Source organism: Vidua macroura, chromosome 9, assembly GCF_024509145.1.
Source record: "Vidua macroura isolate BioBank_ID:100142 chromosome 9, ASM2450914v1, whole genome shotgun sequence".
NCBI classification, from domain to species: Eukaryota; Metazoa; Chordata; class Aves; order Passeriformes; family Viduidae; genus Vidua; species Vidua macroura.
Window position 1 is genome coordinate 27,200,334 of NC_071579.1, and position 27,750 is coordinate 27,228,083.

Here is a 27,750-nt window from a genome sequence, read left to right on the forward strand (position 1 = left end):
ACTGTGCCCCGCACTCACCCCGGCACCGGGGCGGCGGCTGAGGGGCAGGCCTTGATAGTGATCGGTCAAAGGAGTTGGGTATTTGAGCGGCACAGTTCGTGTTCGCGGTATTGTTACAGTCCCCTCCATTCCAGCATCGAGCCTGCCTTGCAAACTGGAAGTTCCTTTGAATTACGCTGGATTACAAACTGGAAGTTCCTTTTAATTTTGTTAGTAAGGAAAAGTTTAAGCAGATTTTAACAATGCCTTTCATTGTGTGTAAAAGTCACTGTGGAAAATCTACAGAATACTAAAGACACCATGAGCCTTAAAAAAAAGTGATGCAAGTAATCTTCTTGAAATAATTCATCCCAAGTTCATACACCTCAAGTAAAAGGGCACCAGCTATCAGCACTTAAAAATACTTCGAAAACCAGTTTGAAATACTTAAAAAGCTTTGAAATGAATTCTTTATTATTAAAAGAGCGCTTTCATACATCAAACAAATTAGCAAAGCCTTTTAAAAAAATACATTACACTATTTCCATTTTATCAATAATTAAAAAAATAACAATAGGTATTTAAAATATTTATACATATTAAAACCAATAAAATCTCTTGCTTTATTCCTCCCTGAGTGCATACATGACATCATCCTGGCTGAGGTTCAGTCGCACCCGCATGTGCAGATATTTATTGCTGGCCTCCACCAGCAAGAGCCTGCAGGCACCAAGCCTTGAACAAATTGCCATGATTTCTGACACCGTAGGGCTCTGCAGGCCTTCCACCCTGCACAAGGCCACGTAGTGGTGGTAGATCTGTTGAAAAAGAGAAGAAGGACACAGGTTTTGTTTACTGCCTGCTGCAACTGAGTGACAAGGTGACATAGTGAGAAGCTGCCTTCCCCCCACATCCATGGGAGGGGAGATAAAATAGCTCCAGCCTGTTTAGATGCTGTAATTCTATATAAAAATGTTTAGAACTACATCTTTGTATAAGTAATAACATTTAGCTTCCACACTACTCATGACTACTCCAGAGTCTTCACAGCTCTGCTGGCACCCAGTCTTTTATGGTTCTACTGAAAAAACAAAGCTACCAGTGACATATCTGCCTCTAGGAAGAAAAACAGTGATGCACAAGTTGGAATCAGCTTTCAGTTTTCCTTCTTGGACTGTTGCCTGATAATTTCAGCTTCTCTTTGATTCTTCCTGTTATAAAGCATATTAGGGTAGAAGCATGAGCTGTTTTAACACGCAGGCCAAAAAAAAAAATAAACCCACCTTGTGATCCAGTAACTAAAAAGCCCCATACCTGTTGAACTGTTGCCTCCTCAACTCCTGCCCTGTGAAACTCTGCCAAAATTGCTCTCAAAAATATTTGTTCATGTAACGAAGCATTCCTGAGTCAAAAAACAAAACAGACAAAAATCCATTTGTGAAGCTCAGAACCCATGAAACATCAGGAGAAGTCTGGAAGGGAAATTGCTTGGGAGCTACATATTTAAGCACAGGGGGGGCAGTTTATGTCAAAAGTGGCCACTGTATCACAGCCTGAAACTCTGGCATCATCATTTTTGTTTTTGAAAAGCTAGTGCTGTGAAAGGGACACAAAAGCAAAGGGAGTATCTTTACCTGATTGCATTGACATATGGTGATGAGAACATTTCATCTATGGCTTCAGTCACGTGGGCCATCCTGACAATCTCCGGGGTTCTCTTCTGCCTGGAGAACTCGCAGATCTCCGTGGCCCTTCTGCAGATATCCAGGCACCGCCGGGCATCCCCGGACAGCGCTGCCACCTGCAAGGGAATGTGACAAGTTTGTGACAACATTTCCAAACAGCTGGGGACAGAGTTTAGCAAGAATCAACAGACAAACTAACCCCAAACACCCTGAGCACCCAGGGGGAGAGCAACGCATCTCTGGACGATCCGTTGCTCTTACTACAATCCCAGATCCTGAACAACTAAGCTTACTGACCAAAACCCACAGAAGCAACTCTCCACATCTCCCACACCCCCATACTGATCTGGTCATCATAAATTCAAGGCTGAACTTTTTTCTATAACACAGAGGTTAAAAAAAAATTAAAGGTGAGCAGTTCACTTCAACACCAAAAGCTTTCAGAAGTATCAGTTTAATTATCAGTGAAGACCTTTACTATAATTCAGGCTTATGAAAAAGGAAAAATAAAAGGGAGGGTGACTATGACACAAAAAACCTCAGTTTTTCTATATTCATTCAAATACTGATTTTAAGAGTACACTAATAATTTAAGAAAGTCTCAAAGAAAGATCCAGGATAGCCGATTTACTGTTACAAGTGCCTGAAAATTTTTAGGTATCTGAAATTTCTGAAATTAAATACTTGTTAAAACCCCAGTTGTACTTTACAGTTTTAATAAAGCTATGAACATTCAACACACACAGTACTGGCCTAGTTTTCCCAGCAGATGCTGGTAATATACAAAAGCCCTAGAACCCAGCTGGGGCCAAGAATGAGAAAACCCACAGAAAATCTAATTGCAAGGTATATGTCTGTATTTCTGAAGAAAACTCATACTAGAAAAACACTGCAATTACTCCCTCTGCAAAGCCTCACTATTGTTCTTACAGAGAGGTGTCTCCTTCACAACAAAACACATGCTTGTATTTACTTCTAACATATTTATGAGCACTCTTTTTAATCTTACAATGATGTAGGATGTTTTGACATAATTTTAATAGATTACTTTAATATAGAGCTGCTAATTTAACACATTACCAGTGCACATATCTCAATTTGAGAAGCTGCTGATCCCCAATGCATTACTTATGTTTTGTACCGAGTATTAAGACTTGCAAACAGAACAAGTATTATCTATTATAACAGGGCACTGAACATCTTGAGAAATAAAATTTGTAAGGCTATTTCCACTGCCACTGGCATGTTATCTTTTTCAGGATTCTCCAGTGACTCACATTATGCTAAACAGTGGAGACAGTTGACATCTTATCATCACGACTCTTGTCATGCCTTCAGCTGCTGGAATATGCTGCTGCCTTCTCAGAGTAGGCGGAAAAAGCAAGGACACTGCTCTAGCAATGTCTTCTGAGAAAATACCCTGGATAATATATGACCTAATTGTGCCCCAATACTTGCCTCCAATACAGAACACAGCCACAGAACCAGGTCTAACAGCTGTTACAAAACTCTCCCTGCTGTCCCCACACTTTTCACCCAGTGCAACATGAAGGACATTTTTCTGCTCTGTACTCACCTTTCTGGAAACCAGCTGAACTGCATCCTCTTCAAATGCCTTCACACCCTTCAGCCTGGATGAAACTATTTGCTGTAACTGTTTGTAGGTGTAGGGCTGAAAGGACATTCTGGTCAGGCCCTACAACAAATGACACAACACAGTGAGAAGTGTTTGTGGGTCTGGAAAAGTCTCAACTGCTGAAGCATGGCCTGTGTGGTTACTTTCACTTTTTCTGGTAGGAGCCATCAGTCTTTCACATCCTTTCCCTCCTAGTGACACACTTTAATCAATCACATTTTTGAAACAAATGAAGAAATCCACAAAACTGTGACTCAGTGAGGACCACTGGTTGGATCTCCCCACTGAAAGGCCCGAGGAGCAAGTGAAGCTGCTATCAGAATTCATATTTCTCTTATAAAAAACTTTTAAACAAATCAGAGCTCCCCAATTCCCCAATACAAAAATATCTTGATTACATCTGTCTACAGGTTACTTTTTAATACAATAACAGCAGCAGCTGTGGAAAAACATTAATGTCTCCTTTAGCTGATCTGTATATGTGTGTGTTGACTTCAAGTTAGCCATCAGCCAAGAATTAAAACCTTCTTCTGGCTCAAGCCATTAAGAACTGCCCTCAGATGAGAAGAATCGATGTTACAGATCGTGCACTGCCTTTCATCCCACAGGAGACCCGAGTTTTCAATTTCTTATGCAAAACTTCTCTTGTGACTATATGGACTCAGCTGATCTGCAGTGGGTTTAGTGGGTGGGGGAAAGCAATTCACACCCTGTGGAGCTGTTTTGAGTCATGGAAGGATAGAGGCACAGAGCACTGTTTTTGCAAATCACTTTTCAGAGCCGTGGTGAGATGACCTAAGAAAATATATTCAAAACAAGTGGAGAGTGCATCCAATTTTCTTTGTTGGAAAACTTTATATAATCTACCAGCTGATGATGGCAAACAGAGAAGTAGGTGCCTGGAACGAAAGGACAAAAAGGAAGGAAAACCAGAAAATAACTCTTCTGATCTTTAGAGTAAGCAGCTTAACCATGAAGCACAGCATTTGATTATCCAGATCTTAATATATTTTAAAAGGCATCCATATATTTCATTCTTACAAGAACATAGTGTACGTACACAGTATAATACCACCTGATTAGCAAACAGGCTCCTGAACTTAGATTTATATGTTCATTATCAGTCCTCTGGAGAGGGAATTAGAAAAAACATTGTTCAGCTTCTGATATAACCAATCCTACTTTTCTCCTGGATTGCTATTGATTGCATCCAGCATTTAATCTGTTCTCCTTTTAGGGCACAGCAAGAGAACTGCTAGAACATACCAGCCTGCTTGCTACTCTGTTCATCATGATTCTCTCTGGCAGGTCCATGGTGTTGGCAATGGCCAGGATGATTAGCTTGGAGTGCTTTTGGGTTGGCCAGTCAAATAAGTTGTACATCACGTTCTGCTTCCGGGTCCACAGCAGATCAAGCTGCAGAGATAAAAAGATAATAATCAGACTGGAAAAAGGAAATGGCCTCTTATTTACTATACCTGATGGGGGTTTGAGAACCAGCTCTGCCATGGAAGATTTCTCACCTAATTCTGAACAAGCTGTCTCTATTGCCTTTCCTTTATTCATCTACTAATAGGACTGCATTTGCTGAATTAGGGCTCTAGTCTCTTTTGGAAAAGCAGAGTCCTACTGGATGTTTGAACTGTAAATGTTAAACAGCTGGAGTTTTAAAACACTACTGTGATACTAATACTACATCTAACAAGATTCCAAGACCCTCCAAGTGAGAACCTGCATTAGATTATAGCAAAAATAAGAGTGCATATGATTACTACTGAACATTTTTCAAAACTGGGTGTGACTTATTTCTCTGTGAGTTTTCCCACTGGAAAAGCAGCAGCTTCCAAACAAAATACAATTGAATCCTCTGGTATTTAGAATTGACAAACAACTTATTCCATGTCTTGGAGTAACAAAACATAAAACCAATATGAAATCCAAGGCAGAGAACATCATGGCAACAGGATACTCAGCCTTTTTAGGAAACTGATTTTAAATAGGTAAGAGGAACTACTTGCATCTCCTCTCTCCTAAGTCTATTCCTGTTACATCACATGTGATACACTCAAAGCATGCATAATTTTCCATCCACACTCAGTGGATGAAGAAAAAACTCACTTCTTACAATCCTTGGAGGAAAGAAAACAAAGGATTCTCTGTCTCACCTCATCCACTATCAGCACTGTGGGCTTCCTCTTTGGTCCAGGTGTACTGAACAGCTTTGCCAGCAGTACTGCAGCATGGGTTGCTGTCACCTTCTGACCTGTCAAGAACTGCACAAAGATTGAACAAATATTGCAGGTTAATCACACCAAACCCTGGAAATACAAACTTTCACTCCTTAACAACCAACACCAAGTACCTGGATTATTTTTTCCAAAGGGGATTAAAAAAACAGAGCTCATAAGACACTCTGGTCTACCAAGAATTGCCCATAACGGAGAAGAGAAACAAAAAAATGCATAGCTAAAAAGAAAGGCCCACAGAATTCTCTGCAATCTGTCTTAGAATCACTAAGAAATCCTGAACCCACCCAGTCTAGAGGGCTCTAAACCCAGCATATCTCCAGGGTATCTCTGAATACACACACCTACTGAAAACCTAAGTCAGCTGAGAAGAATAGCCTGACTTGAGTAATCCTGGACTGCTCTTAAAATTCTAATGAATCATCAGCAGGATCTATAATTAAATTTAGTCAACTGTGAACTAAAAAAATATCTGCAATACCTTTTGCAACTATGTGGCAGAACAGATCAGCTGACTGTATATTACCTCTTCCCTTGCAAATTATTACCTTTTCCCAAAAATCAAAGCATGACATTTCAAAATTACACTGCAGATGCTGAATCAATTGTTCATCATAGAGCAAAGTCCAGCAATAAAGCCAAATGGAGACTGCATTTGAAAACTGTATTTCTTTTCTAAAATCTCTTATAAACCTAAGATTTGATAATTACTAAATGAGCCAGAGCACAAGATTAATGTGTAACCTCTACTTGTTTCATGTTTCCAATTCAGTCAGGACAGTCCAAATCAGTCACAGAAAGAGCTGAATCCCAGAGAACCCTGATTCTACAGCTCTGGAGCTGAGTATCCAATATACCAAAGAGCCAAGTTGCTGTGGTGGAAATGGGCTCTTAACTGTACCCAGGTATTTAACCTTATCTCTTCCATCTGTCCAGGGCTTCCAGTACCTGTCCCATCTCTAAACTTTCCTACAGCAGTGAGGTAACTGCAGAAGGGAAGAATTTGCTTCAGTCATGCAAAGAAACATCAGCAAACTGGATCAGGACCTGCAGCAATCGGGAGAGCAGCAGCAGCCTAGCTCTTATTAAGGGTTCTTTGACAGTAGCTGAGGCAGAAGGAATTGGAGAAATACGTGGTTCATGTGACTTTGTACTCCCCTAAAGGATATTTCACTGGGCTGCCTAAGAGTTCAGAACTAGTAGGGGGGAGCAGATTGTACTTCCAAAGGCCTATTCTTTATTCATTTTTAGATTTTATGCTGAATGGGATAGGAACAAAGGATGTTAAAATACATTCACACTACCATGAAATAAGGTAATTGTCAGGAAGCCACTCACTATGCTAAAGAAACACAGAGGCCTGGCCTCAGCAAATGCCTGAGCAAGACACTGTCTAAGCTGAGTCTGAGGAAAGGATGCAACTATGCAAATTTAACTCCCAGGTATGAGGACTGGGACACTAGAGCACTAATGTATGCCACTCCCTGCTCAGAAAGATGATGTCAAACTTAAATAAATGGAGCAGAAGTTTATATGAAAATGGAACAGATGCTTCAGGAAACCCTTTAGTTTCCAGGTCACTGGCTTAAAGTTAGCCTAGACTGAGAAAGCTTTTGAGCAGTTAATGTCTAATGCCTACTGGGTGATCTTAATCCTGTCCTCAGAAGATTAATTCCCACCCATAAAACACAAGCACAGTCAGTAGTCCCAGATGGATACTGCAGACTGGTTTGTCATGGATATCAGAAATACACTTTGCTGACAGAGATGGCCTCTCTTTAGCTATTATGACTGACCAATTAACCATTAAGACCCCCTCAGTAATTATTCTACTGCTACACTGACTTTCAGAGTTGTCACCTTAGTAGCTGTTTAAGCAGATGTGCAGAAAGTTACACCATAAGAAACTATAAAAAGCTGGTTTTGATTTTTTTTAGATGAGTAGATGCAATAAACCAGGCTATTTCTCAGCCACTACCCTTATGCAGCAGAAAGCAAAACAATTCAAGAAGTTGGCTAAGGCCTTAAGTTAATTATTTTCTAACTTGCTCTAAGATAAAAGCACAGCCTCTTGGAGGGACTGGGAAGTACTGATAAGTGCCCTGAACACTGTAACTTGTCAAGGATCTGATGGGAAAGTGTAAGATTTCTTCTTTCAAACCCAGAAGCCACTGAAAATGCTTTACTTACCTCTAATATCTGCACATAGGCTTGATGAGGGTCTGTCAGCTTCATGCCATTGATCTCCACAAACTGGAATGGTGGCAGCTCCTCATTTTCTGCAGCTTGCTGAAGACACCGAATTACTTCATGAACAGTTGCAGTTTTACCTGTTCCAGGCACTCCAGAAATGTACATGCACCTACAAAAGGAGAGCACCTCTTCAGCAGCCTGAGCAGAATGGTAACTCTTGGGATTAATGAGCTGGAATTCCTGACCTCTGACACCAGTCATGAATACTGACTCTTCAGGCAACTGCCTACATCTTACTTTATTTGCAAGCTGGGACACAAGGTGTGATCCTCCACACCTTGGAGGATCATGAGGATTTTTATTATTACTGGAGCAATTAACAACCTAAAACATTTTATAAATGTAATTTACCTTTTTTTAAATATAAAAAGAAATAGTTTTCCAGACTTCTAAAACTGACCAGTTATAATTTGGTCTTTAATTTGGATCTGTAGAATAAAGAAGCCCACATTATTTCTACACACAACACCACTTAAGGAAGAAAAATACCAGGAAAATTGAATGAGGAACTTTAAATGATGATAACTTTTTAAATATTAAGTAATAAATACAAAGTAAAAATATATAATCTGACTGCTGTTATGCCACAAGCAATGTGATCTTTGTCACAGTCTTGCCAAACTCACCCTCCTGTACCATCAATAAGTTTGCTTTCCACAAAGTTATAGATATCCTGGAATTCTTCCTCACGACAAGGCAGAGATTCTGGGATAGCAGAAACATGCAGCCTTTGAATTAAAACAGAAAAGAAAAAGAAAATTAAAATTAAAATTGCTGTTCTCTCTGAAGAACTGATGCAAACAGGCAGATGCTTACCTTCCTCCCATGTGGAGTTTTCCAAATCTCTCTTACATACTTAAAGTCTGAGCATCAATGTCAAGTATCCCAAAAGAAACAGCCTAGCCTTTCTCTATGTGCTCTTAATTTATGCAGCAATAAAGATCCATCTGTTTTAATTTGCAAACTACTTGTAAGTCAGTGCAGAGGTAGGATAAAACAGGAGAGACTGCTTATAGAAAACAGAATAAAATCCAGTCTGAAAGACAGTCAATCCTGAATGCCTTTTTTTTTCCCACTATGAAGATCTACAGTGATACCTGTAAGATTTTTCATGCACCAAGAAGAGACAAATATTGTACCTTTACAATCTAAAGCTAATCAGAGAGGATCTTTGTTTCTCTTATGTTGCACAGAATAAAGCTACCTAATTCTGAAGAACTTAGCATGGACTGGTTACAGTAACTTGAAATGGCTAAAGTAGTATTGTAAATACTACCATTATTTGTAAATCTAATATTGTACTGTACATTATTAAATACTCTTCTTGGATCAGAACACCATGCATTTTTACCTATTTTATTCTAAATGGTAAAGATGACATTCCCCATTTCAGCACAGCCTACTGCTCTGCACACCTGATGCAAAATAAAGATTATTCTCCTGAGCAGGGGTTACCTTAATCTGGCTTCTTCCAGTACACTGGCTGGTTCCTGGGCTGCCTGGACGCGCCTGGGAATTTCTGGAGTTGCATTCCGGGGTGTCCGGGGTGTTCTGGGTGTTCCCTGTAAAGGCTGCAAAGAGAAATTACAACCTCAAGCAGACTTTCTACAAACAGCAATTTCTGTTGAGAACAAATCATTGATGTGAGTTTCCCAAACATTACTCATTACAGAGCACAAAATGAACTGAGAAGCAGTATTTACACAGGGAATTACCAAACAAGCCTTACGGTGTTTCATTCCTAAGAGAAAAAGGAAACTGGAAAGGGGGTGGTGACAGTTACACCTTTTAATTGTCTGAAGAATTTTTGACTTGTTAATCCTTTTCTGAAGTGCTGTATAACAGAATGATCTGGTTCTTAAGAAACAGCATCCAAGGCAGTAATTTCCCTGTTTAGGCTACAGCTTTCTGATCAATATTGTAACAATAGTCACAATATGCAAATGGTTTATATATTTTCATAACCTACTCATATCAAAGATTAAATTAATCCAGATAATGCTTCACTAAAAGCTAAGGGGTTCAGATACTTTACTCTGGTACACAGGCATCAAGCATTCAAATGACTTGCTTAGAAATAATAGAACTCTTTTATGTGGAACCTTACAGTTTTCTTCAGTGTCTTTGCAGGAGTGTGAACTGCTGACTTCCTTGAAGATTTTGGGGTGCTGAATATTCTGCTAGATTTAGTTTTTTTTCCTGGTGTATAGGGCATATCATCATCCTCCTCTTCCTCACTACTTGAAGAGTAGGAACTGTCAGAGCTAGACAGAAAATCTTCCTGGTCCAACATGCTATGAGAAACAGAAATTATTTAAGCTTTAAAAAAAATACATACATAAGTCTGCACATAACAGAGCAACATTTGTACACTTTCAGCTTTTTCTGGAGTTCTTGTAATCAGCAAGCCAAAACATTTTCCACTTCAGTTGCTAATTTTTAACAGACTGGTTTAAAGGAAGTCGGTTTTCTGAAGAACACCATGAGTCAGCTTTATGTTTCTGAACACAAACCAGTTTTCACTCAAGCTGCAATTAAGCTGTGCTTCTAGAACCACTTGCATTTCAATATTAATCCAGACAAGCTCTCAAGGCTTGCAGCTCTCAACAGCAATCTGAACAGGAGATCATGGCTGCAGGGTTTACCTGATCTGCTCTGCAATGAGATCATTGGTTTTCTGTGCACATGTTCTGCGAGAACGAGGGGTCAGCACAGGGATCTGGCTGCTCGGTTTCTGATATCCAACTAAACTGGAAAGAAAGAAAACAAAGCTGGTTGTATTCCCTCTCTTTGCATCACACTTGTAATGACACAGAGAAGGCCTTTCAAACTTCAGGCTCAATTGCTACCACTGTCCATCCAGCATGAATTCTTATTTGTTATTTAGAGATTGGCTATGGCATGGATGCTGGCAGCACAATTTCCCCCCTCCTGCACTGTGTCTTCAATACATCTTTGCAAAGGAAAACAAAATATTTGCTGTATTTTGCATTGCCAAACTGAAGGGACAGGGGCTCAGAACAGCTGTAGTTTTATCTTATTGAGAGGTGGGTTTTTTTGCCTATTTTTCAAAAAGAAAGATAAGAAAAATACTATTCCCTTCGGGCATCTCTTTGATTTGCCCTTTGGAATGTATTTGTCTCTTTGTGTTTTGATATTCCTGGGTTGTCTTCCTGGGTCCTTCTTCATCCCTGCCACTGAAACATTTTACTGTTACTACACAACTTCCCTATTGGTTCCAAGTAAAAAATAAGATGAATTACAGATGCTTTTGTTATTTGTTAACAGTTCTTAGAAAATTTTTTTAAGATCTATAAATGCCACTGCCTTATCAATGAAAGGTAAATATTTTCATGCTATATATAATTAGTGGCAAAAAAAAGGTGGAAATTCCATTGTTGCATCCACATCTTTACTCTTTGAAAGGAGGAAAAGGACTGGTTTCTGGCTTCTTGCAACATTTTGCACAAGAAAAGTCTGTTCCATTCTTTTCCTCCCCCACTTTATGCCATTTTTCAAGACTGTGTGAAGATATACTTGAAGAGTTGTGCTTTTTGAGCTTCAATTTCTTTCCTACATAAAAAATAGCATGGAAGTATACATATAATTCTCATGAGAACTCTCCTGAGGCAAATCAAACCGCCTTCTACAGTCGAGCATCCCTCAACACTTGTCACAAGTCGGGCACATCTGAGCCTTGATTATGGAGTGCAGGGAAATCAATTTTCATCCATGTTGATAGGTACAATCATCACAAGAACAACCATCAACATGGCTTCAGTTTCCTTTCATATCATCCTACCATTCCCATTTCCAACATGATCTCTCTGCTCTTAGAACCACGAACTGCTTTTCCATCTGGAAAGTCAAGTCCTCTTTGGATCTCCTTGATCACCCGTTCAGCTCCAAGTAACATTTCCTAATGCTTCATCACAGTGCACTTGTCACTGCTGAGGCTCTCCCCCTTCTCTCCTTGCTCTCAACAGGCAAAACATGGCACATGCAGAGACTTCACCTACTTTTCTCTCCAGAAGTCTTCCATAAATGTGTTTTAAGAGAGCTTCATACAAATAGAAATCCCGTACAAAAACAATGATAAAAATGCTGTCACTTACGATAGAATGTCATCTTTCTCATGAAGATTCTTGTCTTTTTCACTGAAATCTTTGACCTTAGTGTAGGGGGAGAATTGCATGGCATCACTGAACCTCTGACGCTCCTCTGCAGTCTCAGGTGTTGACTTGGACTTATCATTGCTGCAGGGGATCTTTGGTGGTGAGCCTAAAATTTCACTTGTGAATTTCACTTTCCTTTTAGAGCCTGATGGCTCTAATGGTGCTATGGCATCACAGTCATCATCCAAAAGACCCAAAACTTCACATCCCAGCAGCCTGCCTTTGGATCTTGTGGGACCTCAAAATGAAAAGCAAAATTAACTTTGGTAAGGCTTCAATATGGCTGGTTTGGTTAACTTTCAGAAGACATGATACAGCTGCCTGTTGTTTAAATGAAAGCAAATGAACACTGCACTCCAGGAACAAGAAACTGGATCACTAGAAGGCACCTCCTCTAAAATATTACTAAACAGAAGGAAGACAAACAGATTATCTCAGTTTTCTAACCCACCATGACTTCCAACTTTAGTCTGGTTCCATGTTGAAAATACTGCATGTTCCACAGGATCAAATGTTCTTATTCAACCAGCTCAATGTAAACATTTTAGTACACAATTAGTCAGAAGATTAAAGAAAGTGGGACATTCTGTGGTCATGTGAGGCTGACTGGTGCCATTTCAGTCAACGAGCACTTTCATTTCATTTAGATTTATCAGATACAAATAAAGCACTTGCAGCAGCAGTAGAGTGCTTGAAACAACAGACAAGACAAACAAATGATGTGCCTACAAGGCTTGGGCTGATCCCAAAGCCTGAACAAGGCAGTTAAAAATACTGATGTTGAATATTACAATAGCTTGAACTAGCCAAAAGGAAGAAGCACAAAACATATACAGAACTACTAAATGGACAGAATATTGTCATATACATACTGTTTAACTCCAGCTTCTTCCTTGCTGTTGGGGTTTTGATGTCATTATTAGCCACCCTTTGAGAATGCCTCTCCTTAGCAAGGGAAGACTTGGAAGTAGAATGTTTGGATTCTATTTCCATATCAGGGTTTTTTGATTTTGTGGCACTCCGAACAACAGTCTCCGCCTCTCTTTTCACAGGTGTAAGGATGTCTGAAGGAATAAATGCTTTTGAAGAGTTTGTGGTGACACCTCGTTTCTTGTTAGCTTCTTTCAGCTTAGAGAACGTGTCCGGGGACAAAACCTTAAAGCACTTCCCATCCCAAGACTGTCTGACATAGAAAGTTGGTTGCTTGTTTAATGTAATAATAGGCAGCTCCTCACCCAGATGTAGTGGTAATACCTGCAACAACAGGAAATATCAAAACACACATACATTAACGTTTACTGCTAATTTAGAATTCAGCTATTTGCTATTCACAGATCTTACTACTGCAACTCATGCAATCCTTAGTTTCTAATTACTACAGGGCTGCTGCTGTCACTTTCTTCCCTCGCTGTGCAGAAGGGTTGCAGTACATACCATGATGCTTTTAATAATGGTCTCTGCAGCTATATCGGTGTCATAGCCAAGAACTTGATCAAAAAACACCTCTTGGGCAGAAATCTCTCTTTTAAGCAGCTTCCGTTTGTTCTGAGGTATCTCCTCCAAATGACAGAACCACTGCACAACTGCACGTTTGTGCTGGGCACCTGCAACAAGGAGAGGAAGTCAGGGAACGTCAGAATTCTATTGTGAATAGTGCCAGACTTTAGCTGAAATGCCAGCAAGGGTAGAAATCCTCCATGGACACATGTGAGAAAGCATCTGGTAAGAGATTGCAAGGCCCATTTTCTAAGCTAAATTGAAGTGTCTGAGTTGAGAATCTTAAGGGCTAAGGCAACACCTGCACAGGTCTCAATCCCAAGAATACCTGGAGACCACCAGTTCGCTATCACAAACAAAGAGGTTCCTTATTTGCACAGATGTGATCTCCTCAAACCCTAACTAAAAGCAGTGACATAAAAGGAGAAGTGAGAAATGTCAGGACCTTATTTGTAGTGCCATTGTACTTTCAGAAGCCAGAAACACATTTTTCACCATCTGACAAACCAGGGAATATTGCTGATGAAATAGCTTGTTTTTGAAAAAGTTTCATGGGTTTCGCTACAGCATGAAAAGAATATTCAGCTGTGCTACAAAAAAGTGCATTAGAAAATAAAGAAAATGGAATTATGTGTATTTATGTTTTAAAAAAGGTAAAGAAGATCAAAAACCCTCAAAGCATTATTATTACAGCATAAAAAAGAAAAACAGCTGCTCAAAAGAATCAGATGTAGCTAATGAGTAGCTCCCAATTTAGACTCAGACAATTCTTGTATTACCCACTTCCCATGATTTATCTTTTCACATCTATCTCTGTATAAACAAGTAGTTCTAAAAGGGACAGAAGTAACAAGTCCCATTTATTTAACCTTGTACCTTATTGTTAAATTGCCTGATGTCTAATGAGATGCAGTGCTCTTGCTCCATTTGGATTCTCCAATCTCTAAATAAAGCATGAGCTCACACTGCCTTCCTCAAGGACCACTGTTTTAAATTAGACAATTACATTAAAAGACTGTAAAAATTATAATGTGCTTAAATTTCCATTTATGTATCAAATTTATTTGAAATTAGCCATCAGTCCCAAATATTTGGGGGAGCATGTGAATACAGATGCAAAACTTGATTTTCTTAATAAATTAGACCAGTGACATACTGTTAATACTAACTACATCCCCATGAAAAAGGTAACTTTAAAACATTTTAAAATTTCTCATGCAGAAGGTAAGTTTTTAGTTCTCTTACCATCTTCATATAAATCGATGAGCTGTGCCACATAAGGCTGATCTGCATTCACCCCTTCTACTAAAATAAAGTCACCAAGCTGTATACAGGTTTCTGTTTTGGTGCTTTCTGATGTAATAAGGATCCCCCTAGAAAGCAAATGACACAAGAAGATTAAGAGAATTTCACAGTCTTCATAATTCACATATCATTAAGCCCTATGTCCTGTCAGCTTTACAGTTAGTTATGCCCCTTCTTGCAATGCTTACAGCTTAATTCACTGATTAGAAGGTTTCATATGTCGTTCAGTTAGTTAAAACTTATTCACAGATTTGGTTAAATGTTTTTGTTTACACAGTATACAGTTCATAATTCAAGAGCTTAATGCTTTTGTTACATCCATAGTGTCACAACAAAAAACTCAAAACCTTACTCGTATTGTCATGGACTGCCTTTAACCTAAACGATGTCAGAAAGGTAAAGAAACATCTATTAAGTTTCCCTTATAGCAAAATAGAAATAAATGTTATTTACTTGTACTGGGAAGTCCTCAGTTTTCTGTCTGAATTCAAGGGTTTTCCATACCAGGAGTAGGTAAGTTTGCTTTGCTGCCGGGTGTTCATGATTCCCAAGGAAAAGCTAAAACAAGCAAACAGACACTTTTTGATTATTATTTAAAACCAAAAGAAGGAAAGATGGGAAGATACACAGAACTGCTATCAATTCTTTCAGCGTACATTAAGAACTGTGGTTGACACAGAGAAACCCACCTTCCCCAAAGCCCCAGACACCCCTCCCCGAGGGATGAGTTAAAAAGGAAGATATTTAGTAGTGACTTGTTTTTCAATTCCTTTTCCATTCCCCACGGCTCCCCGGTCCCCACCGCCATGGCGGGGCCGGCTGCCCGCCCGCTGCGAGCTGGCTGAGATCGTCCCCGACGTTTCAATTTCGCTCAATTCTTCTGGTTTCGTTTTGGTTTTTAATTTTTTTTTTCCTTCTTTTTCCCCCTAAGTAAGAATTTTCGTCTGGAAAGTCAGAGAAAAGCCACACAAAGCCCCCCAGCCGTTCACCGCCCCAGCCCGGGCGGCACATGGCGGCTGAGGGGCCACCGTGCGCCCTCAGGGCGGGACACGCTGCGGGACACCGAGGGGCTTCGGCGGCACCGCAGAGGCAGTGACCCCCCACAGCCCCTCACACAGCCCCTGACCGGCCCGATCCCCTCACAGAGCGAGTGAGGCTGGAACAGACCACAGCGGTCTATCCGGTCCCACCTCCCCGCTCCAGCAGGGTCGTCCCAGAGGACATCACACAGGATCGCGTCCGGACCGCTCTGGCATAACTCTAGCGAGGGCGAGCGCCCAGCCTCGCCGGGCAGCGCGTCCCAGTGCGCGGCCACCACCCGCGCCAGGAGCGCTTTGCCCCCCGTGCCCGCTCCCGGCCCCGGCTCACCGCGTCCCCTCAGCGCCGCGATGGAACTTCGCGCCAAAGCGCGCGCGGAGCCCCGCCCCCGGCGGCGCGCGCGCACGGGGCGGGCGGAGGCGCGGCCCCGCCATGTTCGCGCCGGGGCCCGCGGAGGAGGCGGCGGCGGCTCCGCCCCGGAGGCGGAAGCGGAAGGCGGCGCGGCCCTCACGGGAGCGGGGCCGGCGGGGCTGAGCTCGGAGCGGCGAGCGGGGCTGCGCAGCGGCCGCCATGGCCAACCGCACGGTGAAGGACGCGCACAGCATCCACGGCACCAACCCGCAGTACCTGGTGGAGAAGATCATCCGCACGCGTATCTACGAGTCCAAGTACTGGAAGGAGGAGTGTTTCGGCCTCACGGGTAAGGCGGGCGGGAGGCCGGGCCGGGCCGGGGGGCACGGGGGGAGCCCGCGCTGATGGCTCGGCCCGGCCCGTCCCTCTCGCAGCCGAGCTGGTGGTGGACAAGGCCATGGAGCTGAAGTACGTGGGGGGCGTCTATGGAGGGAACATTAAACCCACGCCCTTCCTGTGCCTGACGCTGAAGATGTTGCAGATCCAACCCGAGAAGGACATCATCGTGGAGTTCATAAAAAACGAAGACTTCAAGTAAGTTGTAGTGTGGTTTTTCCCTTGTTGAGGTTGTTGTACCGAGGGGAAGTGCCCAAAACAGCCAGGGAAACCTCAGTGTAGGGTTTAGCTCTCAGTCTGCCCCGATAAACTGGGCTTGCTCAAAACCAAGCTTTTCTTTTTGCTTTTAAGACTGCTCTCCTTGTCACTTGGCCTGTTGGAAGGGCTCATCTCTGTGGCATGCACTCTCTGTGCTAATAAACCTCTGCCTGAAGTATTTGGAATGAGCTGCATTAAAGCATTCATGTTAATCTACTTTTTCTTCAGTATTTTTTCCATCTTTGTTAGTGATAATTCCCCCTTACAGACATTATGTACGTAAAGTGTATTATGGTTTTGATAGTATTGAGGAAGCGATGGAGCAAGTCTAAAAATGGTTGTGTATTCTGGCCAAGGTACTGATTTTCTTCAGAAACTTGTGGGGAAAAACGCTTTTTTATCCAAACTGCTAAGGTTGCAGGAAGCTGAGATCCATGGAAAGGTTTCCTTCCCAGGTATGTCCGAATGCTTGGAGCACTGTACATGAGACTGACAGGCACTGCCATCGACTGCTACAAGTACCTGGAACCGCTGTACAACGACTATCGGAAAATTAAAAGTCAGAACAGAAATGGAGGTAAACACTCTTATGTCTGTTTAGCAATATAAATCTTAAAAATTGTGGCATAACCTGTTGATATAAGTTGTCTGAAGTGTTTAATCTTTACTTTAGCCTCTAGTGTTAATTTTGCCTTTTAAATGCTATTTTTCACCCCCAGAATTTGAGCTGATGCACGTGGATGAATTTATTGATGAGCTACTCCACGAGGAACGTGTTTGTGATATCATCCTGCCTCGACTGCAGGTTGGGAAATGTAGATAGTTATGGAATTCCTAACTGCACCAAGTCCAGTAGCTGGATTGGCTGCTTATTTCGTAAGCTATGGTTGTCTCCTCAGGTGTTTGTTCTTACTTGGGTTATGTTGAATGAAGTTGCAATTTCTTCTAGAAACGGTATGTTCTGGAAGAAGCTGAGCAACTTGAGCCTCGTGTTAGTGCTCTGGAAGAAGACATGGATGATGTAGAATCTAGTGAGGAGGAGGAAGAAGAAGATGAAAAGGTTGGTGAATTGTTTGATGAACTGTTTTGGAAAGGAATAGTTGAAGCTGAACCCCTTTGGGACACTTGATAGCCTATGACAGATATTTGAGGGGAGGCACCAGGAGGCTGCTGGCAACTCTTAATGTCCCCTCATAATGTATTTTCATATAAGCAGCTTGTAGGGACTTGGACCCTCTGGCAACTCTCCGGTTGCCATGTTTTCCTGGTTCTTGAATTCCACAAATCTGTATCTGCTCTGTGTTAAGCTTATTTAGATCAATTGATTTATATGCGTATGTAATGGAGAGAACTAAAGGTGATGATGGAAGGACCTGTGACCATCAGTCAGTGCTGCTGTAACCAACACTGTGAGAAGTGGTTGTTTGATTTCTAGTTGGCAGTTCTGGGCAGCACCACTCACTCCTGAATAAGAAGTACTTGGGGATGGGGAAGCTTGGCTGCCTGACTTTGCAATTTATATTCATAGTTCAGAAATCTTTACCAATAGCATAAAACCTTGCTGAAACAGGACTCACAGATCCTCCCCCCACTTTGTTTACAGCTGGAACGGATCCCATCTCCTGACCACCGCAGAAGGGGCTACAGGGACCTGGACAAGCCCCGCAGATCTCCGGTGGTGCGGTACCGGCGGAGCCGGAGCAGGTCCCCAAGGAGGTGAGGTGACTCTTCCTTCACCAGTATTTTTACCTGTTGTGCTGCAGACAGCTGGAGCACAGCAGTGAAGGTGGCAGTTCATCCAGAATGTCCCACACCTCCCTGTTCCTTTAGCACTTCCTGAAGTGAGGAGCTGCAGTGCACAGCCACAGTCAACCCCTCTGCCTGTTTCTCCAGTCATTCTCTAACTCCTGCACTTGCTGGCCAACTTCAGCTAAATTTGACAATACAATGAAGATGTTAAGGAGAACCAAGTGCTTTGTTTTCATGTAAGCCAGAGGCTGCAGAGAAAATCCTGTTAATTGCTCTTGCTGGTACTAAACCAGGAAAAATTAATCACTAAACTCTTGCTCACTGCATGGTCCATTCCTAAGCACTCATAGGAAGTAAAAGCCCTGGTGGTGTTGCTGAAGGATGAGGGAAATGAAACAGCTGTTCTGCTAATTATTTTTAGTGATTTTTTGCTTTTCTCCCCCAATTGCAGGCGCAGCCGCTCTCCGAAGAGAAGAAGGTACTCTTTAATTGTATTATTTAAGTGAGCAGTGTGCATTTGTGGTACAGCTCTCTTAGAAGCTGCCTTTCCCTCAGCCCATCGCCGCGCCGGGAGCGGCATCGCAGCAAGAGCCCGAGACGGCACCGGAGCAGATCCCGGGAGAGGCGCCACAGATCGAGATCTAAATCTCCAGGTACTTCTGCCACTTCCAGAATAACTGGCAAGTCTTTATCAGCAGCACATCCACTGCAAGAAAAACGTGTGTCACCATATCGAGATGGTAGCACAGGTGTTAAATCTAGTTGATGAAACTACTGCTTACATGAAAGCAGAGCTGGGGAACTCCTTTAATGGCTGCAAAATTGTCTTGAGTAAGTTTTCAGATACTTGCCAGGAGGTTGAATGCCTGGTTAAAGCTAGGGTTGTTCTGGCAATATCTAGCACACCTGGTCACCAGAAGCAGATTGCATTAGTAAAACAAAAAAGTATTCCAGTGGAAATGGAAATAACTGCTGTCTTTTTATCTCACAGGGCATCACCGTAGTCACAGACACAGAAGTCATTCCAAATCACCTGAAAGGTAAAGGCTTAGCTTATTTCTGAAGTGCAGTTTGGGAATTAAAGATAGGTTTTACAGTATTAGCTTTTTGTTTTTTTCTGTTTCAGATCTAAGAAAAGTCACAAAAAGAGTCGGCGAGGGAATGAATAACGAACAAAACCCAGCCCACCTTTTAAGGACCTTGAGCTGCAGTCTAATGCTGTTCTATTTGCTCCACAGGACAGCTGGCTCTCTACTGGCTGCTTTAGCAGTCCCTTTCTTTAATCTTTCTCATTTTGTTGTCTTGAATTTTTTTTATTAAAGGTAAGCTAAGGATACTTTTTATGTAGTTAGTTACTCATCCTTGTTGATTGAATTTGAAGGTTGTTTTTAAATTGTTTTTCTTGAAGCCTCTAAAAACTTAACGAAGAGCAATAAAAAAAGGAAGGTTTGTCTTTAAAGGCTCCTGGCTGTTTCCTTCATAATACTTTGTTGAGATGTCCCCTGGTTGAAGCTGGCTTCATTCTCAAATCAGGGCCTTGTTTTATCAAACTGTCCCTGCAGTCAGGTGCCAAAGGAAGTCTGTATTCAGTCACAAACACTGCAGGGCTCCCAGCCCTGGCCCCTCAGAGCTCCAGTACAGGAGAGGAAGCAAGGCTGTCACAACCCAGTGTGTTTACTAAAAGCTCACTTGAAAGTGCTCTCCAACACATGGTTGTCATTGGGTGCTTTGTAAAAATCATCCTTCAGTGTAATCTGCTGCTTCTGGTGATGCCACCAGAGACTTCAGAAGGTTAAAGTAGTACAAAGCACTACTTAATTCTTCTGGAGTAAGAAGTTCAATAGATTTAAAAACAGTTCACCACTACTTTGAGCACAGTTTGTGGCCTCCCTGTGACTGGGAATAGAATTTGAGACCATGATGTTCAGCTCTACTGTCTCTGAATCAAGTTAGTTTTTAAAATTTAGAATAATTAAGCTCTTACTGAAGATAAAATTCTCCTCTTACTACATCTGAAATCAATGTTAAGCCCTTGTGTACCATGTCTTTATTCATGGCCCTTCTTCAGGAGCAGGGACAGGCAGGTTTATCCCTGAACTCTGCATTTACGGCTTCAGGATTCTCGTATTGCCTTGGGAGTGCTGACAATACAAATAAGTGTGCCAGGGAATTTATGAAAGCCCTTTTTAAAACTGCTTCCCAGTACAGCCTAATTTTTCCACAGTATTTGCGTATTATTTTGCAAAGCTGATAAAACAGAAAAGCAGGTGTGCTCTTCCTTCAAGTATAACACACACATGGGCTGTGAACAGCACATACAACAACACCAGCATGGAAAAAAGCAGGTCTGGTGCTCGTACCACTTGTTAAAACTGCTCATCTTTCCAAGATCTCCACATTAAAGCCATTTCTATTCTTCCCGTTAGAGCGAGCATGCATACAAATAGAAAAGAGGAAAAAATCTTATGTCCTTTTTTTGCAGTTTTATTTTTCTTTTTAAAAAGTTTTTTGGCACTACATAGTTCCGTAAAGAATAGAAGTGACAAATTTTTAAACACATGAAATCCCCTTCTAATTTTATTTTTTTTTAGAACAATATATATAAAGTCTGAAGCAACCAAAGTATGAATACAGCTAATAGAAAATAAAGAACTTAATTTTAAAAATTCTCTCTCTTTACAGTTTATCAAGATAAAACAAAACACAATTCCCCTTAAAAATAGGGTAATAAAATAGATGAAATTTGTATCACTCAGTTTTGTGATACTAGTAAAAACTATAGTTCATATCTATGTACAAATGATACAGTTTAAAAACAGTCTTAAATAATCTTGTATCTAAACATGTTGCATTAAGATTTTAAATCAGAACCTGAATTTCTTCCTCCCCTCCCCCCACCCACCCACAATCCCATCCAATTTCACTTTTTCTGTTGAATGTAATTCAGATTCAAGTGTGGGTGTCCTTGAGACAGAAGTGAGAACCGCTGGTTACTCTGCATCAGTGGACCAGCTAAAAGAAAATGGATTACAATTACTTCAGCAAATTACATATTTAACAGTGCTTGGCTATATTCAGTGTACTAATCTAACTTAGAAATAAAGCCATTTACTAGACTGACACAAATGTTATCTGTACAACTAACCCATTTAATGGGACAATGTAGAATTACTTTAATCCTATCTCCAAAATTCCCTAACAATCACAAACACATTATTTTGTTGCAGTACTCAGTTACTTAACAAAAGTAATTTCAGGATTTTAAGTAAATTCAGTTTTCACTTGGAAACCCTGCTAGAGCCAATAGATTAGATTTCAAAAAAGGACTTGGTGGCCGTATCTCTCATTTTACACCAGGTGACCCCAGCAGCATGGAAGCTGCACATCCTCCAGGTCAAATTTGAGCATTGCTTCTCTGGTAAGTGGAGGTCTTTTTCCTACAGCCTTTCCCCATCCTGCCAGATGCTGAACACCTTCACCTTTTACAAACATCAGAGTTGAAATCAAGTCAGTCCTTTCCAGTTCCCTGATGAACTGAACCTGACCTAACTTTGCAGTCAAGTGCTGCTCTGACTGTGGATGGGCTGGACTAAACCTCCAGAGGCCCCTTCCAACCTCAATTATTCTATGGTCTTGCAAGTTTTTATCTATGTAAGTCATTTCACAAAAGCGAAATAAAGTGAATTATGACAAAAAATTATTCATATTCTGAGCATACTCGTGGGCCAATCATCTTAACCTCTACTGAAGCAGAGGCAGCTCTAGGAGAGCCAGCAGCAGCAAAGAAAAAGAGGCTGGAAGTGCTGCAGGCTGCAAACTGGCTCAGATTTCAGAATTTTATTTTAACCCTTCCCTCCCACAAAGATTTTCATTCATCCACAGAGGAAGCTGAAGCGCTGATTTGACTCTGGGATTCGTTATGTTTCCAGGGAGGCTACGAGTGACACATGATTGCTTGGCTTTTAAAGCCTTTGAGACAGTACAGAGACATGGTGCATGAGCTGTTGATTCACATACTGGTTCTAGTACCTTGAGGGTAGAAAGGTTTGTTCGGTGGGTAGCTGGCATTTCCCTGCTGCATGTAGTTCTGAGGCATATTGTAAGGCCACGCTCCTCGGAGGAGAGGAAAATGGGTAGGGGTCCCATGGTCCCAAGGGACAGAAGGAGGGTTCATTTTACCAAACTGTCCTTGGAAACCCTGATCTATTTTTCAATTGAAAGGGAAAAGCACATTGCAAGTTGAAATAATTAAACAGTAAGTCACAAATACAATTTACATCTTAAATAACAGTTTGCAGGGGACTTAATGTGATCAGTCTGATGAGCTACTTTTTTTTTTAATATACATCAGTAAAAATTACCACCTAAATTACTTCATTATTCACTATAATAGAATTATTGGGAAGAGAGAGGATGAATCAACATTAAAATCAAGAGCTGTGATTTCACTATTTTTATGACTTTCTCATGATGAAAAATAAAAGGTCTGAACAATGTTCAGAACTACTGTCTGATCCCACACAAATATCCACTATCACTGACAGAGCTGTGACAGGAAAGCTATTATCCTACTGCAAGAAATAACTCTCAGATGGACACTGGAATTCCACCAATACTTACATGCTTAAGAAACTTGCTATCTAGATCACTGGACTGACTTAAAAATTATTTTTAGAGAGAAAAATATAAACTTTGGAAATAAATATACAAATTGTAAGGCTACTCCATTTACAATTCTGATATCACTGCAACATTAAGGATGAGAAATCAAGCATCCAAGGAGGCAGGACCCACAGCATGAGGCACAGCTCTGGAGTATGCATGAAAAAGAGTTGTCTCTCTTGATACTTCTAATGATCCTACTTCTGACCAGTTATCTACTGAAAAGAAAATTAAAGTAGCTCCTTTCAAGTCAAGCCAGGACAAAGTTTCCTCAAACTTACTGTTGTCAAACTGTCCTGAGGAGGTATGAAACCATGCTTCAAACAGACAGGAGACAGCTCATCTCTACTGTGCATTCACTTTAATGGCATCTAAGCCAAAAAGGAAATAAAACTGATTCAATTTCAAAGAAGAAAATTACTATGATTGGGAACTAGGAAAAGGGTGTGATGAAAATTGATGGAAGATGAGGGACAGGAATAAAAATACTGTGACTGACAGCATATGGAGAAGGAATTAGAATTTATGGAGCTTGTCTGAAAGAAGGCAGCTACTTAGTAAGGACATGGGGATTGGAAGGAACTGCTTGAGGGAAACAGAAAGCTGGAGAAGGGGACAGATGAGAAGATCCAAAATGGAGAGGTAGGGACAGAACACACTGGAGACGCAGAAAACACATGGGTAGAAGCTCCTGTATCCTTTAAAATATATTCCCCACAAAGCTTTAAATAGCAAATCATGTATCTCCAGCACCTTAATAGAGATTTGAAGTCCACTGGTGAATTATTCCTCATCCAAAACTGCAGACTCAGCTGAAAATCTACTGTTACCGACAATCACATTATTAGTGCAGAGAAAGGCTGGGAGGAGATTCAGAATTTTCATCTTAGGATGAACAACTGCACCAGTACATTATATTATGCATTTATTTTTTTAAACATAGGAGGACTTACACAATCAGAATAAATCAGAAGACCACCACCATGATTATTGATGTAAAGGTTAACAGTTAAAATGTAGGGGCTGCCACAGTTCATGTTGCAGAGAAAACTGAATGGGCTTTAATCATATACTGCTTTTTCTCAGCCTCAAACATACCAATGTACTTGGCTTTGCTGTGAGGCAAGAGGCTGTTGCCCACTTGTCACAGGAAAACATATTGTCAGGAATCAACATCGAGATTATGGAAGTTAAACGTGGCAAGACAAGCCACAGGAAAAACAGAATAGGTAAGTTCACATTATATTGTACTAAAGGTGAGGAGACAATATTCAACTTGCACAACTGTAATTCTGCCAGTCTCTAAGTTCATGGTTGCAGCCTCAGCATTTGTCTAATAAATGATGTACAGATGTGTTGACCTTAGAGGTCTTTTCCAACCTTAATGTTTCCACGATTGTCTAAGGAATCCATTATTTGTCAGCACATTCACAGAAATGTGAGTGATTCAAACAATGATGAGGAGGTTTCTCAGTTGAATGCAGGATTTCTCATTGTTGCACAGCCATTAATGGCAGACAGGACCAATGCCTAAAAGTTACGGTGATCAATTCTAATTTTTTTTCCTATGAAAATGTTAAGACAGGTGAAAGTCAGGATTTGGTTTCTTAAGCATCATGTTCTTATCAAACAAGTTAAAAGAGTTAGCTGTTCCTGTAACACTTAACACTTGTACACAAAATGCGAGAGGTTTGATACAACAGAGAAGAGTTACCTGAATTCCCCACAGTGCCATTGTTCACCAGTGAGTTTGGAGTCACAGGATTGTGCCAGTGTCCCTCATGAGAAGTGCTGGGGATTCCCATGGGCCTGGCAGCAGGCTGTGCAAAGATGATACTGGGATCATTCAAGCTTACACTGCTCTGGTTATTTGTGGTGCTGCTGCTGCCAGATCTCATAGAAAATGGAACATTTGTAGAATGAGGAGGGTTACCCGGTGCAGAGTGAATAACAGGCCCATGAATAGGCCAAGAAGTGTTGGGAAGCTGAATTTGGTGGTGATGGTGCATCTGAAGTAGTCCCAGGTTATGCAAGGTGGAATACTGACCTGGGGGAGATTGGGGAAAGTTAAACAAAGGCAGCTGGACCTGATGGGGTGGCTGTGCACCCTGCTGTGGCTGAGGAACGTGCTTAGACTGGGATATTGATTGTGGCTGAGTCTGGTTAATGGAGGCTGGCTGAGAGGAATTCTGTGGGAATTGCTGAGGTTGTGGAGAGTAAGATGACTGATGCGAATCAGACTGGAGGAAAAAAAAAAGTATGTATTTCTGATTAGTTCACTGGCTATTTAATGGTGTTTTCTTTAATAAACACCCACTGTATTAGACTATTTATAAAACAGCAAAGCACTCCCCAGCAACACCCCAAGCACTGCATCCATGTTTCTGTTGGCTTCAGTACCTGCAGTTCAACTGACACTGACTCACCAACAGATAATTTGGTCTGTTAATGTGGCACATCCCACCATCAGAAACACCATTCTGAGTGAATATTAGTCCCAAGCTCCTCATTAGACTCCTCACACACTTGCTTCTGATCTTTAATCAGTGTCTTTCCTACCCTACTTATGTACAGCCCAGTATCTCATAAACTAATTGCCTTACTTCTAAATAGAGTGGTTCTTATTACTGCACAGTTTTTTAGTAATTCCAAAGTAAGCTCCTAATACATCTTTCATTTTTAAAAATCTGTTGAACAAGAAATGCAAATTCCAAAACCTTCATATCCTGGTGTTAGGCCATGGCTAAAGGCATAGTAATAGCAATTATTACAGCCTTTGCAGAGCTCTTACAAAGCTTTCCCTTTCACCAGCAACAGGAACAGGTATGAGGCTATTTTATCTGTTTGGAATTGCAACCGAACAGAGAAGCACTTCAAGAAATGGAGTGGCTGGGAAAAGAGATACTCAGTTTATGTGCCAACACTTAATGCCAGTATCTGGATTCCCCAGTCTGGTTTTTAAGCACTGAGACAAGATGCTGATGGAATAAGTGCCTCCAGAGACATTCAAGTGAGACATATCTAAACCAAAGAGGAGAACCTGAATCTCAGATCTCGTTTTCCCCCTGACACTGGCTCCTCTCTCCACAGACTACAGCAGCCAGCCAAGCTCCAAGAGCCTCAGCTGCTGTAGAACATCTGGAGTCAAAGGTCTCTCCAGCTTGTCACTATCCCTAACTGCTCACCTGTCCATTTAAACTGGCAGTCACTTGTCTCCAATAACCAGAGGTGTCTGCAGGACCTGCCCATGCCAGAGCATCCCCTCCAGCAGCATGCTGTGTGTCTGTGCCTGGGCAAAAGCTGGAGCCCAGAAGCTGGGATTGCTCCCTGCTGCTATTCCAACTGTGCCTGTATGAGTACCTCCTATACCTTTCTACCAAAGCAGGAAGAGAAGCTAAAACCTGGAATTTGAAAGATGATCACTAATTTAACAGTTTAAATGCTATGAAAATAAAGCACATGCACTGGCTACAAACATTCCTGCAAATATTAACCCACCACAAGCATGCACTGAATGTGCCAGCAGCAGGAGAGGAGGCATATTACACTCCAACCTCCTGATCTGCTTCTCACTCTCTCCCTCTTACTCCACCAATATTCCCCCTTCCCATTCTTCTCAACCAATTCCTGGACAGAACATATTCACCAAGAAATCCTGGCCAAATGACAACCATGCAATACACACAGAGTCCATGACATCCAGGTGACACAAGAATGTGCACATGATGTGTCTGCCTCTGACTACACCCACACATCCAGCCTCAATTCTTCAGGCAGAAATATAAGGCTCCTAAAAAAAATACTCCTGTGGCATGTTCAGCCCTTCACTTGGATTAGGGCTGTATCAGTGACTCTTTAGCAGCACATTGTAAGTAATAAAATCTCTGTTACTGGAGCCAGCATTCCAATAAATGCTTGCTGATCAGTTAGCAAAGTAGCAAACTGAACAAAGAGCATAAGTGATCAGCAGCCTTGATTACTATATTTACTTACTTGCCAGCTTCATTAGCAGACACACTCTTCTCAGACTAACAGCTTAAAATAAATTAATTTCTGCTGTACTGTCTGCTCCAAAAATATTAAATGCCAGCAGTTGTATTTGCTCAAATACCCTCTGCTCCATATCTCCACTCAGAAGATTAAACATATTTTATGTAGCTGTATGGAGACTTGAAAAAACTCTAGGACAAAACTGTCAAAAATTTCCCCATTGTTCTGCTTGTATGTGTGCTCTGGCAGACTTTTCACTGAAGTGTGACTCAGCTGTGTGCTGTGTCTGTACATGACAGTCCCTTAAGACAGATCTCTCAAACCACAAAAAGTCATGCTTGTCACTAACCTAAGTCTCCAGCATGTTAACCATTGTAAAGCTATGCTTTATCTCCCTTAGTAACTCCAGAACACTGCCAGAATAATGGGAATTTGAGAGGCACCCTAGCTTAATCTGCCCTTTTAAGATCACTGGGTATCTCATCTCAAACTTGACTATGAAGTTTCCATACTGAAAAACTATAAATGCT

The 27,750-nt window shown here is 41.3% G+C and overlaps 3 protein-coding genes across 8 annotated transcripts in view; 1 reads left to right on the forward strand and 2 right to left on the reverse strand.

Moving 5' to 3' along the window:
* Nucleotides 1–431: 431 nt before the first annotated feature.
* Nucleotides 432–16,195, reverse strand: ORC1 (origin recognition complex subunit 1). Of its 2 annotated transcripts, none has more exons than XM_053984528.1 (17): nt 16,145–16,195; nt 15,230–15,334; nt 14,717–14,844; nt 13,409–13,578; nt 12,847–13,228; nt 11,915–12,212; nt 10,445–10,549; nt 9,907–10,093; nt 9,255–9,370; nt 8,426–8,527; nt 7,737–7,908; nt 5,466–5,573; nt 4,567–4,716; nt 3,241–3,360; nt 1,614–1,780; nt 1,294–1,381; nt 432–797 (listed from the first exon to the last, which is right to left on the reverse strand). In XM_053984528.1, exons 2-17 carry the CDS (start codon nt 15,316–15,318, stop codon nt 603–605), a joined length of 2,577 nt encoding a protein of 858 aa, XP_053840503.1. In that variant the 5' UTR covers nt 15,319–15,334; nt 16,145–16,195; the 3' UTR covers nt 432–602. The 2 variants fall into 2 exon arrangements, with proteins under 2 accessions (XP_053840503.1, XP_053840504.1); XM_053984529.1 differs by lacking the exon at nt 16,145–16,195 and adding an exon at nt 15,967–16,057.
* Nucleotides 16,196–16,283: 88 nt separating this feature from the next.
* PRPF38A (pre-mRNA processing factor 38A) lies at nt 16,284–20,027 on the forward strand. Its single transcript, XM_053985710.1, has 10 exons — nt 16,284–16,514; nt 16,600–16,759; nt 17,275–17,396; nt 17,539–17,624; nt 17,769–17,879; nt 18,423–18,535; nt 19,020–19,046; nt 19,124–19,221; nt 19,560–19,608; nt 19,695–20,027. Exons 1-10 carry the CDS (start codon nt 16,385–16,387, stop codon nt 19,735–19,737), a joined length of 939 nt encoding a protein of 312 aa, XP_053841685.1. The 5' UTR covers nt 16,284–16,384; the 3' UTR covers nt 19,738–20,027.
* Nucleotides 20,028–21,044: 1,017 nt separating this feature from the next.
* TUT4 (terminal uridylyl transferase 4) overlaps nt 21,045–27,750 on the reverse strand; it is a 43,781-nt gene continuing 37,075 nt past the window's right edge. For 3 of the 5 annotated variants that reach the window (XM_053984719.1, XM_053984720.1, XM_053984718.1), the window contains exons 28-30: nt 24,945–25,470; nt 22,598–22,771; nt 21,045–21,580 (exon numbers count right to left, since the gene is read on the reverse strand). In XM_053984719.1, the coding sequence (XP_053840694.1) occupies nt 21,489–21,580; nt 22,598–22,771; nt 24,945–25,470 (792 nt within the window). In that variant the 3' untranslated portion in view covers nt 21,045–21,488. Of the gene's footprint in view, nt 21,581–22,597; nt 23,602–24,944; nt 25,471–27,750 lie in introns of those variants that run through there. The other 2 variants (XM_053984721.1, XM_053984722.1) reach the window with 2 other exon arrangements.